The 14,707-nt window shown below is 54.9% G+C and overlaps 1 protein-coding gene across 1 annotated transcript in view; it reads left to right on the top strand.

The window, feature by feature from the left end:
- The window catches only part of Prrx2 (paired related homeobox 2), a 38,887-nt gene extending 24,180 nt beyond the window's left edge, over positions 1 to 14,707 (top strand). Inside the window, exons 2-4 of the mRNA XM_074053017.1 lie at positions 12,371 to 12,558; positions 13,406 to 13,584; positions 14,238 to 14,707. Of these exons, the coding sequence (XP_073909118.1) occupies positions 12,371 to 12,558; positions 13,406 to 13,584; positions 14,238 to 14,373 (503 nt within the window). The 3' untranslated portion in view covers positions 14,374 to 14,707. The remainder of the gene's footprint in view (positions 1 to 12,370; positions 12,559 to 13,405; positions 13,585 to 14,237) is intronic.

Below are 14,707 nucleotides of genomic sequence, written 5' to 3'. Positions count from 1 at the left end.
GTGTGTAGACGAGCCTGCAGCCTCTTGTGTGTGCGCGCGTGTGTATGTGTCCTGGCTCTGGACAGGCCGTGTCCTGGGGGCGGATAGCTCGGTCTCTGAGGCACTAAGAGCTGCCATTAGGAATGACACTTCTATGTGTCAGGCACGAACAGATCCGTATGTCAGGATTGCAGTTTGAAGCAAGCAAATAGTTCACGAGACCCTATCTTGAAAAAAACCCATCACAAGAAAGGGCTGGCGAATGGCTCAAGTGGTAGAGCGCCTGCCTAGCAAGTGTGAGGCCCTTCAAACCCCAGTGCCAAAAAAAAGAAAGAACAGAAGCAACACGTGTTAGAGAGGTGAGTTGTCTAAGTTTGGGATTTGAACCATTCCATTGGCCTCCAAGTAAACCTGGGGATGGCAAAGTGACAGGCGCTGTTTTAAGAATTTTACTTACACTCATGTGAGGGCAAGATTGTTGTTTGTCCCACTTGCCAGATGGGGAAACTGAGGCACAGCAGCTATCCACCCCTGTTCTGGGTGAATCCCCTTCCGGACTTTTGTGGGGCAACCCTGTTCCAACCACCCGGGTGTGAGGAAGTGCCAGAGGTCAGTGTGGGAAGGACTTCCGCTGGAGCAGGTGGGGTTTCAAATCCAGAGATGTTTATGGTAGGGAAAAGCTGGAAGGAACCAGAGGGGAATGGCCGGTTAAGCGATGTCGGCATGCGGCTCGCCATGAGCGTGACAAGACAGGAAGAGGGCAGAGGGTGGATGGCGATGGAGTGAGCGTCAGACGCCTCGGCTCATTGAATCGACTGCAAACCATGGTAAGGTAACAACAAGCAACAGCGCAGCTCGTGCTACCTGAATGCGTCCTGGAGCCACCTCCCCATTCACAGTGAATCATCTGGGGCTCAGAAGGTGATGCCCCCTCTGCACAGAGCTGGCAGGGCCACCCTGAAGCCATTACTTGAACGCAGCCTTGCTAGGAAGGGGCTGGGGGAGGAGGAAGTCCCTGCAGGGCACCTGTAGGGGCACCAGGCGCTCTCCAGTCATTGGAGTGGCACTCCTGGAGCTGTGCAGCGTGCACCTGGACCCCAGGTGTGTCTGATCTTAATTCTGAACCTCTTCAACAAAGAAAATGCCATTCCTGTGAGTGACGTCTGTGGTAGCCGGACACACACGGACACAGGACAAATGCCACTTCGTCAGCCCTGGTGGGTTTTTCTGTAACAGGGACACATTCCCTGTCTGTGCTGCCGGGTGGGGGATGTGTGGCTCTAGGGAACGTCTCATGTGGAATGGGGTTTGCATCTTTCTTCAATTTTAATTAAGGAAAGGCCGATCTCAGGTGGCTCCCGTACGGACAGGACGGAGCCAGAGTGCAGCTCAGCAGCTCTCTGAGCCGTGTCCGTCCTGGGTGGCTGTGAAGAACTTGTGGGTGAGGGAAGTCAGGTGGACTCACCTTCCTGCCCACTTCCCACTTCCCACATGATTTACTCTGTTTGCATCACTAAGTCCTTAACCAGTACCAATGGAAACCACCCTTATTAACCAAATCAATTAAACACCTGATACTAGATAGCATATTTTCGGGATTCTTTTCTGTTTTGATCAGTACTGGAATTTGAACTCAGGGCTTTGCTAGGCAGGTGCTCTACTGCTTGAACCACGCCTCCAGACCTTTTTGCTCTGGTTATTTTGGAGATAGGATCTCACTTTCTGCCCGGGATGACAGGTGTCATCCCACCTGTCATTGAGATGACAGGCAGGAACCACCATGCCCAGCTTATTTGTTGAGATGGAGTCTCACTGTTTTGCCCAAGCTGGTCTTGAACCTCCATCCTCCTGATCTCTACCTCCTGAGTAGCTGGGATTACGGACATGAACCACCATACCCAGACCTGGGAACACTTTTTTTTTGTGGCCTGGGGTTTGAACTCAGGGACTCATGCTTGCTCACTAAGCAGGTGCTCTGCCACTCGAGCCACTCCACCAGCCTTTGTTTTGTGATGGGTTTTTTTCGATTTGAACCTTGATCCACCTGATCTCTGCCTCCTGAGTAGCTAGGATTACAGGTGTGAGCCACAGGCACCTGACAGAACACTTCTTTTTAGCAAGCAGAATTCCAAAACAAATGGTTACTGGGGCCCCTCGGAAAAATCCAGAATATCTGTTATCAGCCCCTCCACTGGGGGCTCCCAAGGGCAAGGGGCAGAGTCAGGGCTGGAAAAGCTGCTTCAAGAGTTAGCACAGTGGTCTTGGGAAGGAGGGCCCCCTCGAAGTATAAACCCAGCACAACTGGGGCGCCACAGGGAGTTGGGGTAGTACTCACTGTAAGGGGGACGTCCTGCAAGGCTGTGATGGGGACCATGTCAGAGATATGCAAGGTGACTCAGTGCCCAGACTCTGTACCCCACATAGTGGGTCAGCTGTCCTGAGCAGACAGCAACAACTAGGGGTGCCTGGTGGAGACTGGGACACGGATGGGCGTCCACCCAGTGCCAGCCCCAAGCTACCCAGCCTGGGTATAGGTAGAGCCCTCAAATTCACTCAGGTAGAGAGGGTGACCGATGATGGTGCCACAAGAATCAGATGTGTCCTTGTGCCACCAGCACTGACTGATGTCTTGAGGACTTTGCAGGCCTGGGAACCCTTAGGTGGGTTCCAGCAGTGAGTTTTTCCAAGGGAAACTCCTCTAGCATCACCCAGTTTGGGGACAGACAGACTGAACATAAATATCTGCCCAATCTCTGCCTGGCTGTGTGACCTGGCTTAGTTAATTTACCTCTCTGATTCTCGTTGGCACCAAGCTTAACTGCAGAGCCGCCTGCCTTTTAAAAGTGCCAGGCACATAATGAAAGTTTTGTAAATGGAAGCCAAAAAGCCAGGGTGGGGAAGAAATCCTCCCCGGCCACAGGCCCATGCTGGGGGGGGGGCGGTGGGACGCAGAGACTGCGCCCTCCAGACGGACAGCCTTGGAGCCTCGCCGAGCTGAGCCTCAAATGCACATTTTCCAACTCGCCCAGAACTTACAACTGGGTCACAGAAACTCCAGCGTCGCCTCAAAATTCAGCCTCGGGGGTGGAGGGGGGGCAGCACTGTCCACAGCTGGGTTCATGGCTGGCCCCCCACCCTCGGTCTTGGGAGTCGTGGCTCTGCCCAGGTCCAGGCTGCTCTCCATGGAGGCCTGGCTGGGAGGAGGATTCCCGGGGTCCTCCAGGGGTCCAGGGTGGTAATAGGGGAACGAGCTGGACCTCATAGGGGTGGGGGCCGGGGAGCACCCCGTGTTCATCGAGTTTATGGGGAAGCCCTGGGTGACTCTGTTCTTGGTGGCCAAGAGGCAGGAGTGACGCTGTTCCTGTCCCATGGACAGGTGGGACCCAGGACCTGAGAGGGGAAGTCTCTTGACTCGGGACACCCAGGTGCTGGGGTGACAGCTGGGGTGACAGCCGGCTGCCCCCTTGGCCCAGTGCTGGGTCAGAGCCCAGCTTCCCAGAAGCCCAGCTCTGAGGTGAGAGTGGGAGAACCTTGTGTCCCCTGACATCCTACTGCAGTGGACAGACCTGGGCCCTCACTGCCTGACTGGGGACCCTTGGCCAAGTCACTGACCCTCCATGCCTCAGTTTCCCTGTCTTCAAAGCAGGGCTTTGATGGATGACGCCAAGACTGGAGCCCCCAAAGCCGTTTGCAGGCTTGTTTCAAGGGGAACCCATGAGGGGGTGGGGGCAGGGGGGAGAAATGACCCAAGCCTCGTATGCACAGATGAATAATAAAACAAGAAAAAAAAAGAAAGGGAAACAATGAAATGGTGCTGTTTTTGTGTCCAGCTCCAGCCCTCACCCCTACTTCCCAACTGGCTGCAGCCTGTTGGAGGCCCGGGGGGGGCCCTAAAACGGGAGAGAACGCCCACCTTGGCGGTTAATGGGGGGCTGCCCCACGGGTACCAGCCCCCCATTAACGAGCACTTGGTCATCAACCTTAGGTTAACACCAGATGATACGGTTGGGAACCCCCCTCTCAGACGCATTTGGAGAGGGTAGCCCCTCTTCTTCCTCATGACACCCCAACACCAGCATGGAGCTTGGGGTTGGGGGGGTCTCAGGACTAGAGACAGCTGACCACAGTGTGGCCACAAGCTCCTGGGAACCCCGAGGCCTGGGCACAGGAGGGGTGGCTCCCACCAGAGCTATACTGCGGGGCCCGAGCACTGAGGTGGTCAGTGGTGTCGACCTTTGCCTTCCTGGCCCTTTCCTTGTGCCTGAGAACAGGACACAAAAGTCCTCCACCTGGGGGCCTCGTCCCTGCTCCCCTTTGGGGCAAAATGGTCCCATTTCTCACGGCTCTTGGGCCTGGGAAGCAGTTTTGGCCTCACCTGTCCCCAGCCTGGCTTCCCCAAGTGAGTCTGCTGGGGCCGATTGCATGGGGACATTTCTTCTCCTGTGACCTACCGAGGGTCCCAGAAACTCTCACCCAGAGCAGCCCCAGGCTTCCCCCGCCATGCCGAGCCCTCAGCTGCGCCTCTGATGACTTCCCCGGACTCTGTCACCCACTCCCGGCTGCACGTCAAGCAAGGGTGATTTGGGGATCCCCTTGGCTTGATTCTCTTCTGACCCCCTTTCTGTTCTATTTGGATGACCACCTTACTGAAATGGAAGTCACCTGCTTGAAGGGTATGTCCAGTGACTTTCCAGCATGTCGCCTCGATGGGCTTGAACTCAGGTCCTCGCTTGTTAGGCATGTGCTCATCACAACCTCAGCCCTTTGGCTTTAGTTATTTTTTATTATTTTTTTCTTTTGAAGACACTGGGGTTTGAACTCAGGGCTTGCACTTGCAAAGCAGGTGCTCTACCGCTTGAGCCACACCTCCAGTCCATTTTGCTGTGGTTATTTTAGAGATTGGGTCTCTTGAACTATTTGCCCTGGCTGGCCTCGAACCTCGATTCTTCCAGTTTTAGTTATTTTTCAGGTAGGGTCTTGCATGTTGGCTCAGACCTGCCTCAAACCATAGTCTTCTAACTTCTGCCTCTCAAGTAGCTGGGATTACATGTGTGACCACCATACTTGGCTTGTTCTTTAAGATAGGGTCTCATTAGTAGCTTTTGCTCAGGCTGGTCTCAAATGGCTATCCTCCTATCTCTGCCTCCTGAGTAGCTGGGATCTACCAATCTTAAAATATTTTCACGTCTCAAAAAGAAACCCTGTATCCTTCAGCCATTGTCCTCCTCTACACAGCTACTGGCAGCCACCAATCTCCTTTCTGTCTCTGACTTTTCTGGACATTTCATAGCAATGGAGTCGTCAGTATGTGATCTTTTGTGACTGGCTTCTTTATTCAACACAGGTTTTCAAGGTCAGTCCATGTTTGTCCTTTTTTACAGTTGACTAATATTCTACTATGGATGTTTGAGCTGTTTCCACTGCCCGACTGTTAGGAGCAATAGAGCCACTGCAAACAGTGATGCATGTGTTTGTGTGGATGTAAGCTTCATTTTTCTCGGGGACGACAGGCTGGGAGTGGAATTGCTAGAGCCTAGGGTGACTGTGTGTGGCACTTGGAGGAGTTTTAGCCTGACTCCCCCGATGGCTGCTATTGTACACAACACCACAAGTTCCGCCTCCCACCAACACTTGAAATTCTCTGTCATTTGATCATCGCCGTCCCCCGGGGTGTGGAGTGGCATGGATGTGGTTTCCTTGTGCCTCCCCGGTGTCTGCTGGTGGCATCATTTCACAGGCTCACGGGTCATTAGAATGGTTCTTTGTCCAAATACCTCCAAACTTCGCTCATTTTAAAGTCAGTTACTGTGGTTCTTCTGTTGAGTTGTAAGAGTTCTTGGTATTTTCTAAATCTGCATCCCTTACCAAACATATGATGTGTAGATGTATTTTCCTATTCTGTGGGTTGTCTTTTCATTTTCTCTGTGTGTTCACAAAATTTTTGATATTGAGCAAGTCCAATTTCTTGCCCCCCCCCCTTTTTTTTTGATGGGACTGGGGTTTGAACTCATGGCTTCATGAATCAAACCACCAGTTCATTTTGCTCTGGTTAATTTGGAGGTGGGGGTCGCTTGAATTGTTTCTGCTTGGGCTGACCTCAGACCATGATCCTCCTGACTTCAGCCTCCCAAGTAGGTAGGAGAAGTGGGGCACAGCAGTCCAGACAGAGGTGGCCTGTGACTCTGGGCTCTTGCCTGCTGGCTTGAGGCTGAGATGGCAGACAGGGCCCTTCAGGGCTCCCACCTCATCTTTCTTCCTGGGATGTCTATCTCCTTCTGCAGGATGGGGGCTGGAAAAATGGGTTTGGTCGACATCAATGAGGTGAAACGTCTTTGGGGGTGTGGCAGACAGGTGGCCTACCCCTCCTCGTGCCCTGTTGATGTGTTCTCATGGGACTCTGCAACAGCCAGACTTTCATAGCTCCCTAAGGAGGAACCCAGAACCTGGACAAGAGGCAGGCTCCGAAGTCCTCCCAGGCCCTTTCAGTGCTGCTCATCCATCCATCCATCCATCCTCCCATTCATCCATCCTCCCATCCATCATTCCTTCATCACCCATCCATTCCTCATCCATTCACCCATCACCCATCCATCCATCCATTCAATACTAAGTTTACTTGTGCCAGGCCCTGTGTTGGGCTCCAAGTAGACAGAAAACAGTAGTTCAGATCACTGCTTGCTCTGCAGTGAGACAGAGCTACAATGGGGGACATGCAGGGGCCCATGGGAGCTCCAACCTGGGAGACTTCCTGGAGGAAATGGTCTGGAAGATGGTGAGTCAGGATGGGAAGAAAGGTTGCCAGCTTAAGGACACAGGCAGGGTTTACAAGGGAGAGGGTATGACATGTCCAGTGAGAGGCAAGGAGGCCACCAACCTGGGTCAGGAACTGGCAGCCTGTGACCACCCAAGGCCACCAGCCATGCTCTACCCACTGTGATGGCCTGGGGGCTTGGCCAGCAACCCAATTCTATGTGTGCTCATGGAAAGTCCCACCAGTGGACCCATGACCCTCCTTCTGGCCTTACCCCTTGTCCCTGACTGTCAGAGCGGAGGTCAGCTTGACCTGAGATAAAACCCAGTTCCTGCATCCCCAGCGTGGGATGCTGGCTGGAGTGAGGCCCGGGAGGCCAGCCTCCTCTCCACAGGGCTCCATGAGCCACACTTCTTCTTCTCCCTCCCCCTTCCTCCTCCTCTGCCTTCAGATGGTGTTGAGCTGACTCGTGCCAGGCCTGGCCCTATGGACTCTCCCAGGGTCAGAGCCAATGGACTGCACATAGCTCCCTCCTCACAGCCCTGGCCTGGGGCTGAGATGCCAGCTGTCCCCAGTACCCCTCCTTTTCATACCCTAACGCTCTTGGGGAGACCCGCAGAACCCCAAAGCAGGACACCTGGACACAGACTGTGTGCTGGTCTCTAAGTGCAGACCCCAGCTCTGGTCTTCACTAGCAGTGCCTATGTCCTTTGCTTAACTCCCGTGCCTCAGTTTCCTCAGATGTTTAGACAGAGTTAAGAGCCTCCACACGGCGTGACTTTGGGGGTATTCCCATTTTCCAGAGGACTTCTGAAGCTGGACTTGGTTAAAGGGTGCCACACCACTCTGCTAGTGACTGGCTTAGGAGCCAAACCAGGCCGTCCCCCCACGGGGCCTCCCTGTCCTCATTCTTAGCTGGGGAGGGGGTGTTCTCCCTGCAGTCCCTTGCCGGAGACCTCAGGACCAAGGGTGTGACTTGGAGTTCCAGTCTGAGCCCTTCCTTCCCAAGGCTCCTGGGGGTAGCCGAAACCTTTGCCAGCCCCCGCACCCTAGGTCACCTCCACTTGCTGCCTTCGATGTCCCTGGCCATAAATGTTTCTACAGCCTCTTGCTCCTCCCTACGAAGCTGCAGTGTTAATTTGTGAAATCCATGTCAAGGTCCTAGGGACCCACTGTTTATTTTTGTGATCGTGTTGGCTGGGATCACATGGAGGAGGGGGGGAGGGCTGCTTATTTGGTCAGAATAAATGCTAATTAATAAAAGTTATTTATTTGGCTTGGAGCTTGCTACAGCCCCAGGGTCGGGTGCAAACTGACTATTTGAAGCAAAACAAACAGAGAGTCTCTCCACCGCTTGAGAAAGGAACAATCGAAGAGGCTGAGTTTATTTGTCTTAGGAAGAATTTGCAGTTAATTCCCTCCAGACTATTTAGGCCCTTAAATTACACAGAATAAGAAAAACCAAGGGCTGTGTGTGTGTGTGTGTGTGTGTGTGTGTGTGTGTGTGTGTGGTGGGACGGGTATCTTGATCAGTTGGCCCAGAACAGAGCTTTTAAATGTCTTTGGCCCGCGGTCAGCCAAATAAATGGTACGTGTGAAATAATTTAATGGCAGAAAACTGTGGACCAGTCATTTTTTTCATTGTAATGTAATTTGGGTTTTAAGGGGGAGAGAGCACGCGGCAGGCCTCTGCCATCTGAACACCTCCTGCATCCTCCGTCCAGCCCTCCTCGCGTCTGAACAGCCTGTTCAGATGGAAGCAGGCTCAGCCTTTGTTTTGAATCCTGGGAAAGGCAGAGACTTTACTGAACAAAAGGAAATGCTGGGCACAGCTCTACTGGGGCAGTGCTGACACCGGGGAGGATGCTGGGAAAAGGCAGAGGTGGTGCCAATGGCCTGGGGCTCCCAGAGGTCTGATTTCTTTTTGAAATGCTTGAAGCCCAAGCTTGGCGTCCACAGGAATGCGCTTGCCCGTTTCTCAGGAGGCGGGTTAGGAACCAGCGCCCACACAGGCATGGTTCAGAGGCCAAGGCCACACAGGAGGCCCCACTGGGCCAAGGCTGTGGGTTCAAGGTCTGTGTCCCCTGGGAGCTGCTGCCCTCCAGAGCCCTTTCACCCTCTGCCGCACCCCGTCCTTCTACTGTGGACGGAAGGACCGAGTAGCAAGAAGGTCCTTGTCACACACAGCAGTAACACCACAGGGGTGCAGGCTGGCTGAAGTGATGGCTATGCTGGTGCACCAAGCCATGCCCGGCCCCTCACAGCTACTCGTGACCTTCAGCAAGCCACTGTCTTTGAAGCTCCCATGTAGAAGGGTGCTGCACTTGTGACGGGTGTGATGGGGACTTGAAGTTCTGCACCAACCAGTGAGGCTCTGAGAACAGCCAGAGAGTGACAGAGCCCTTGTGTCACCAAACTGAGACCCTCCGAGATGGGCACAGCCTGGCCAGCTGAGCCTCCTGGCAGACGTGGATTGCAATCCCAGCTGGACTGTCAGAGCCTCAGTTTCCCCAGGTATAAGGGACTTGTAGAGCAGGTGCAGGGCTGAGGTGGATGTGAGGCACACAGGGTGTTGGGCACCACTTCCGGCCCAGACCACTTCAGGTGGAGTGCTTCGGGCCTCAGCTGCTGATAGTGACCTGGGGAGGGGGCTGACTGGAGTCCCTCTGTGGACACCAGTGGGTGTCGGGGTGCCGGGGTGGGGTGGAGGGAGCAAATGCCATCCTTTGTGTGAGGGTCTTGGTTCTGAGTCACTAGTTTAACTAGCCCCAAGTGCTGCCTTTCCTCTGGGAGGCCAAGGTTGCAAAATGGTTTTCATTTAAACACCCCCAGTTTCGAATTGCTCACAAACTTCCCGAAAAAACTCTCCTTTTTTGGCTGAAATGCCTCCTGAGTTGGGCGTGTGCCCAAGCAGTGTTGCCTGAAGGAGGTTAGAAGTCAGCTCTGGCATGGCCGGTGTTCTGGAAGCTTCCTTCTCTGCTTTTTGGCTCTCCATCACCCCCCAGCCTAGTTTTCAGCACCTGGCCCTAGTTGTCTGGGTTTGGGGTTTCTCCCCCATGGATGGAGGGGTTTTCCAGGCACCAGACATCTCATCCATCTGCCCCTCTTCTTGGAGGACGGAGTGAGGAATGACAAGGGAGGCTGGTCCAGGTGACAAGGCCAGCTTGCATGGGTCACTCAAGTCCCCTCCCCACTGTCTTCCCCACCCCCACATTTGTCTCCATGCCTGCAAGTATTTCTCAAAGGGGAACACACAGAATTGCACGAACTCCTCGCCATCCTGCTTAGCCAGGGTTCCCGTGGAGCAGGTAATTCCTTGATGTGGAGACCTGTCCTGTGTATTGGGGGACAGTTAGCACACCATTAATCCCAGTAGCACCCCCTTTCCAGCCCTGGTCATTAAAAATGTCCCCAAGGTTGGATATGTGACTCGGGGACAGTGCGTGCCCAGCACGTGCGAAGCCCTGGATTCACCCTGTGTGCCTGGCCTGGTCCAGAAGCTTCAGGCGGTAACTGGATAAAAACCAGCACATTTTTTTGGCAGTGCTAGGATTTGAACTCAGGGCCTTGTGCTCTGCCACTTGAACCACGACCCCAGCCCCTAGCCAGCACTTTTTAAATGGGCACAAGATTTTTTTTTTTTCCTGTGCTGCTGGGGATAGAAGCCAGGGCTTTGCGCACGCCAGGCAAGCCCTCTGCCATTGAGCCTCGCTCTCAGGCCCCCGATGGCCACCTCTGATTGTCAGGACCGAGAGAAATGTGTGACTGGGGAAATAATGAAAGGTGTTGACTAAAACCCAGAAGGGTGACAGGCTCTGTGGTGGAATGGTGGGGAAACAGGCCTCTCACATACCACTGCTGGGAGCATGAAGTAGGATAAACCCAAGAGGATCCAACCACATTCAGCATTTATTCATCGGCCCAAAAATACCACTTGCAGGAATCTGCCCCAAATAGGCACCGGCAAAAATAGAAAATCCGTTTGCACAGTTTCGAAAGATTGGAAACATGCCAAGCGCTTATCACTACAATCCTGGTTGAATGACTCACAGCACAGTCACACGTGGAGCATTATACAGCTGGGAAAAGGAGCGGCTGTTTCTATGCAGTGTGTGAAGGTGCCCAGGGTGCATTATTAAGTGTGTGTGAGGGTTAATGAATAGGGATGTCATGTGTTCTTTTGATAGAAAAGGGAGAGAAAATATTACACACATTTTATTATACTTGCAATATTGGCATTTCAGAAAGAGAGAGACAGAAGTTAGTTAGGTTTATTGGACCCAGATGGAAAGTACCAGAATGGTATGAAATAAAAAAATATACCCAGCGTGTGCAGCATGACCTCATGCTGGTTGTTTTTTTAATTTATACTTGGGATCTTGTACACGGTGGGGTGTGGATTTGGGGAAGGCGAAGCCCTCTGCTGAATGTGTCACTGTGGAAGCAGTGATATTACATTGCTATTAAGACATACATTTTTAATAAGAAAATCAGAGACACGAGGAAGTGCCTGCCTGGGTGGCACTGGGTCCAAGTGCTGGGTGAGCAAGCAGAGGGAAGGAGAGTCCCATGGGGACTCAGGAATTAGGGAAGACTTCCTGGAAGAGGAGGCAACGAGCTGAGTCATGAGGGACAAACACATCTGAGGCTTTTCCCCTGGATAAATCTCAATATGGAAACTAGTTGAACAACCTCACCTCGTCCTCCAAGGGACATCACCCAGGTGGCGATGGCCACTGGGAAGTGCTGGTACCATACCTTCCCTGCAGCTCTGGGGCTTCGCTCATTCTGTGTCCCTGGGCCTCCTGTGCCTGCCTGGGACACCTTCCCTCCCTGACTGACCGGCTCACGGTGCCCCTCAAACACAGCTCAAGCCTAGGCTCGCAGAGGGGCCGAATGGCCGGTTCCTTCTCCCAGAGCAGAGCTGGCACCCCCAGCACTGATGAGTCCTCTGACTCCCCGGCCCCCAGCAGGGCCCTGGCACAGTCCTGGGAGCACCTGTGGCCTGTGGGCACTAAGGAGCCTGGGCGCTGACCGCCTGGCAGCCCTGCCCTGCTGCCCTGGGGGATTTTTTTTTTGGGGGGGGGCAGTATTGGGGTTTGAACTCAGGGCCTCACCCTTGCTAGGCAGGCACTCCACCACTTGAGCCACTCCTCCAGCACTGTTTCTGTGAAGGGTTTTTCGAGATGGGGTCTCAAGAACTATTTGCCCAGGCTGGCTTCACACTCCATCCTCCTGATCCCCTCTGCCTCCTGAGCAGCTGGGATTACAGGCGTGAGCCACCAGAACACGGAGGATGGAGTCTTATCATAACTCAGTAACAGGTGCTGGGAACACTCCTGTGTCCCCTAGGTCCTTGACAGAGCCACTCCTGTGCCCCGGGCTCTAGCTGTGGCCCCCAGATCACTTTTCTCAGACGATGGGCTCACAGTTCTGTCCCACAGGCCTGCCCCTGGCCTGCAGCATGGGTGGCTACACCTTGAGGGGCGAATGAATGACCGTCCTGGCTCTCGCTCAGTCTGCAGAGGGAGACACAGGACAGCCGCAGTGCAAAACGCTGAGTGAAGGGCAATCCTGCAGCTGTCCCTGGACACTGCTGCCCCCGGGGACACTGCGGGCTGACCCCCTGCCTCTCCGCAGGTGAGTGTCCCAGTCCCGGCCGCGGCAGCGCCGCCAAGCGGAAGAAGAAGCAGCGGCGGAACCGCACCACGTTCAACAGCAGCCAGCTGCAGGCGCTGGAGCGCGTGTTCGAGCGCACGCACTACCCCGACGCCTTCGTGCGCGAGGAGCTGGCCCGGCGCGTCAACCTCAGCGAGGCGCGCGTCCAGGTCAGCCCGTGGGGCCCACGCCATTCACCCAGGCTGATGCACTTGACACGGGCATCGCAGGCCAGGAGGGCTGGAGTTCAAATCTGAGCCTTGCCACAAAACTAGCTGTGTGACCTGAATGGAGCAGGTTACCCTTTCTGTGCTCAGATTCCTCCCGGCCAAATGAATACACGGGTCTATGTTGCCGGGGCCCATTACCATGCAGGGGGTGAATGACTTTGCAAAGTGCTCAGAACAGAGCCTGGCGTGGAGGATTTTAACGTTTTAAGCACTTGTTCTTTGAATGCCAGCTCTGAGCTGAGTTTCCAGCACCTCTCACACCAGCCTGGCTGGCGTCCATCTGGCTGAGGCCTCCCTCCCTCCCTTCCTCCCTTCCTCCCTCCTTCCCTCTCTTCTTCCTTCACCACTTCTCCAACCCATGCTTCCCTAGCAGCAGGCACCAGTTTGGGTACTGGGGTTTGAACTCAGGGCCTGTCCCTTGCTAAGCAGGTGCTCTGTCGCTTCAGCCACTCCACCAGCCCTTTTTGCCTTAGATATTTTTCGAACAGCATGTCAGGTTTATGCCTGGCCTGCATAGCTGGGATGACAGGTGCCCCCCATGGCATGGTTGAGATGGAGTCTTACGAACTTTTTGCCCAGGCTGGCCTCACCCCCATCCTCTCTACCTCCACCTCCTGACTAGGTAGGATTACAGGTAGGCACCACCACACCATTTCACAGAGGAGAAGCTGAGCTGAGGGTCAAACAGTGTGGCTGCCAGCCCCGGGTGGGTGCAGGGCAGGCACACACCCAAGTGTGGGTTCCCCTGCAGCCCAATGGACCCTGTTGACCATACCTGCTGCCCTAGGTCTGGTTCCAGAACCGCCGTGCCAAGTTCCGCAGGAACGAGCGTGCCATGCTGGCCAACCGCTCTGCCTCGCTGCTCAAGTCCTACAGCCAGGAGGCCGCCATCGAGCAGCCCGTGGCTCCCCGGCCTACCACCCTGAGTCCAGACTATCTCTCCTGGCCATCGTCGTCCCCCTACAGGTGAGAGCAGGGACCCCTTTGGATTGGAAGGGGCAGCTGGGATCCCCTGGGTGTTTGGACTCCTCTGGGGTGCTAATTAGAGCTTGGATGGTGTCCAAGTGTCCTTGGACCAGGGACCCACCAAGCAGCGTGTGGGTGAGTGTGCCTGCCTGTGAGTGTGTGCACGAGCATGGTCTGCACGCGTGGGTGTGTGGAGAGGAACGCTGAGCTGGAACCCAGAAGGACGTTGTCCAGACTGGGGCCCAGAGCTACTTCTGCCTGAGGTGGCCAGGCAGAAAGGAGGCGGCCGGCGAGCTGGGACACGTCTCCTCCAGGGGCTGTCCCTCCTCAGTCTGTGTACATGGCTGTGCTGCAGGGGGCAGAGATGGTGGGTGGGCTTCTGTGGCCTCCGTCCTCCCAGCTCTCCTGGCTGCCCTCCCTGCCCTCAACCTGGGCAGGAGAAGTGCCAAATGTGCACTTTAAACCAGGTGTGTTCGTCCCTCCTCCATCCTGGGGACATGGGATCCAGGCCCTGCTCTCAGAGGATCTTCTGAGCACTTCTGACTTCATGTCCTGCAGCCCCGCTCAGCCTCACCTAGGCTGCAGAGGGGAGCCAGGACAGCCAGAGGCCGCCAGCCATACCAATGTGTCCTTGTTTTTCCTGTTGCCTCCAGCTCTGTGCCACCCTACAGCCCTGGAGGCTCAGGCCCTGCCACCCCAGGGGTCAACATGGCCAACAGTATCGCCAGCCTGCGTCTCAAGGCCAAGGAGTTCAGCCTCCACCACAGCCAGGTGCCCACAGTGAACTGACGGCCAGCGCAGTGGGACTGGCCACCTCCCACTGTGACAACAGCAGAAAAGGGGGCAGATGTACAGGAAGTGGCCTCCTCCTGTCCCTGTCCCCAGACAGGCTGGGCGGGGTCTCCCAGCCCCTCTCTCCAGCCCGGACTCCTGAGCCCGAGAGGCCAACGGGGCACCTGGTGTGCAGCTCAGCACCTCTGTCCTCGGCGATCGAGACTGCTGCCTGTGACCCCTGGAGGGGCTGGGCCAGGCGGTGGTTCAGGAGCCCACCAAGGACCTTGCTCACTTTGTGTATTAAAGCCAAAGAGCTTTTGTCTCAAAGAAATAAAACCATTGTTTTTAA

The sequence above is a fragment of the Castor canadensis genome, chromosome 13 (assembly GCF_047511655.1).
Source record: "Castor canadensis chromosome 13, mCasCan1.hap1v2, whole genome shotgun sequence".
Lineage (NCBI taxonomy): Eukaryota > Metazoa > Chordata > Mammalia > Rodentia > Castoridae > Castor > Castor canadensis.
Note: the sequence above shows the minus strand (reverse complement) of the source record. Positions and strands in the feature narration are given on the sequence as shown.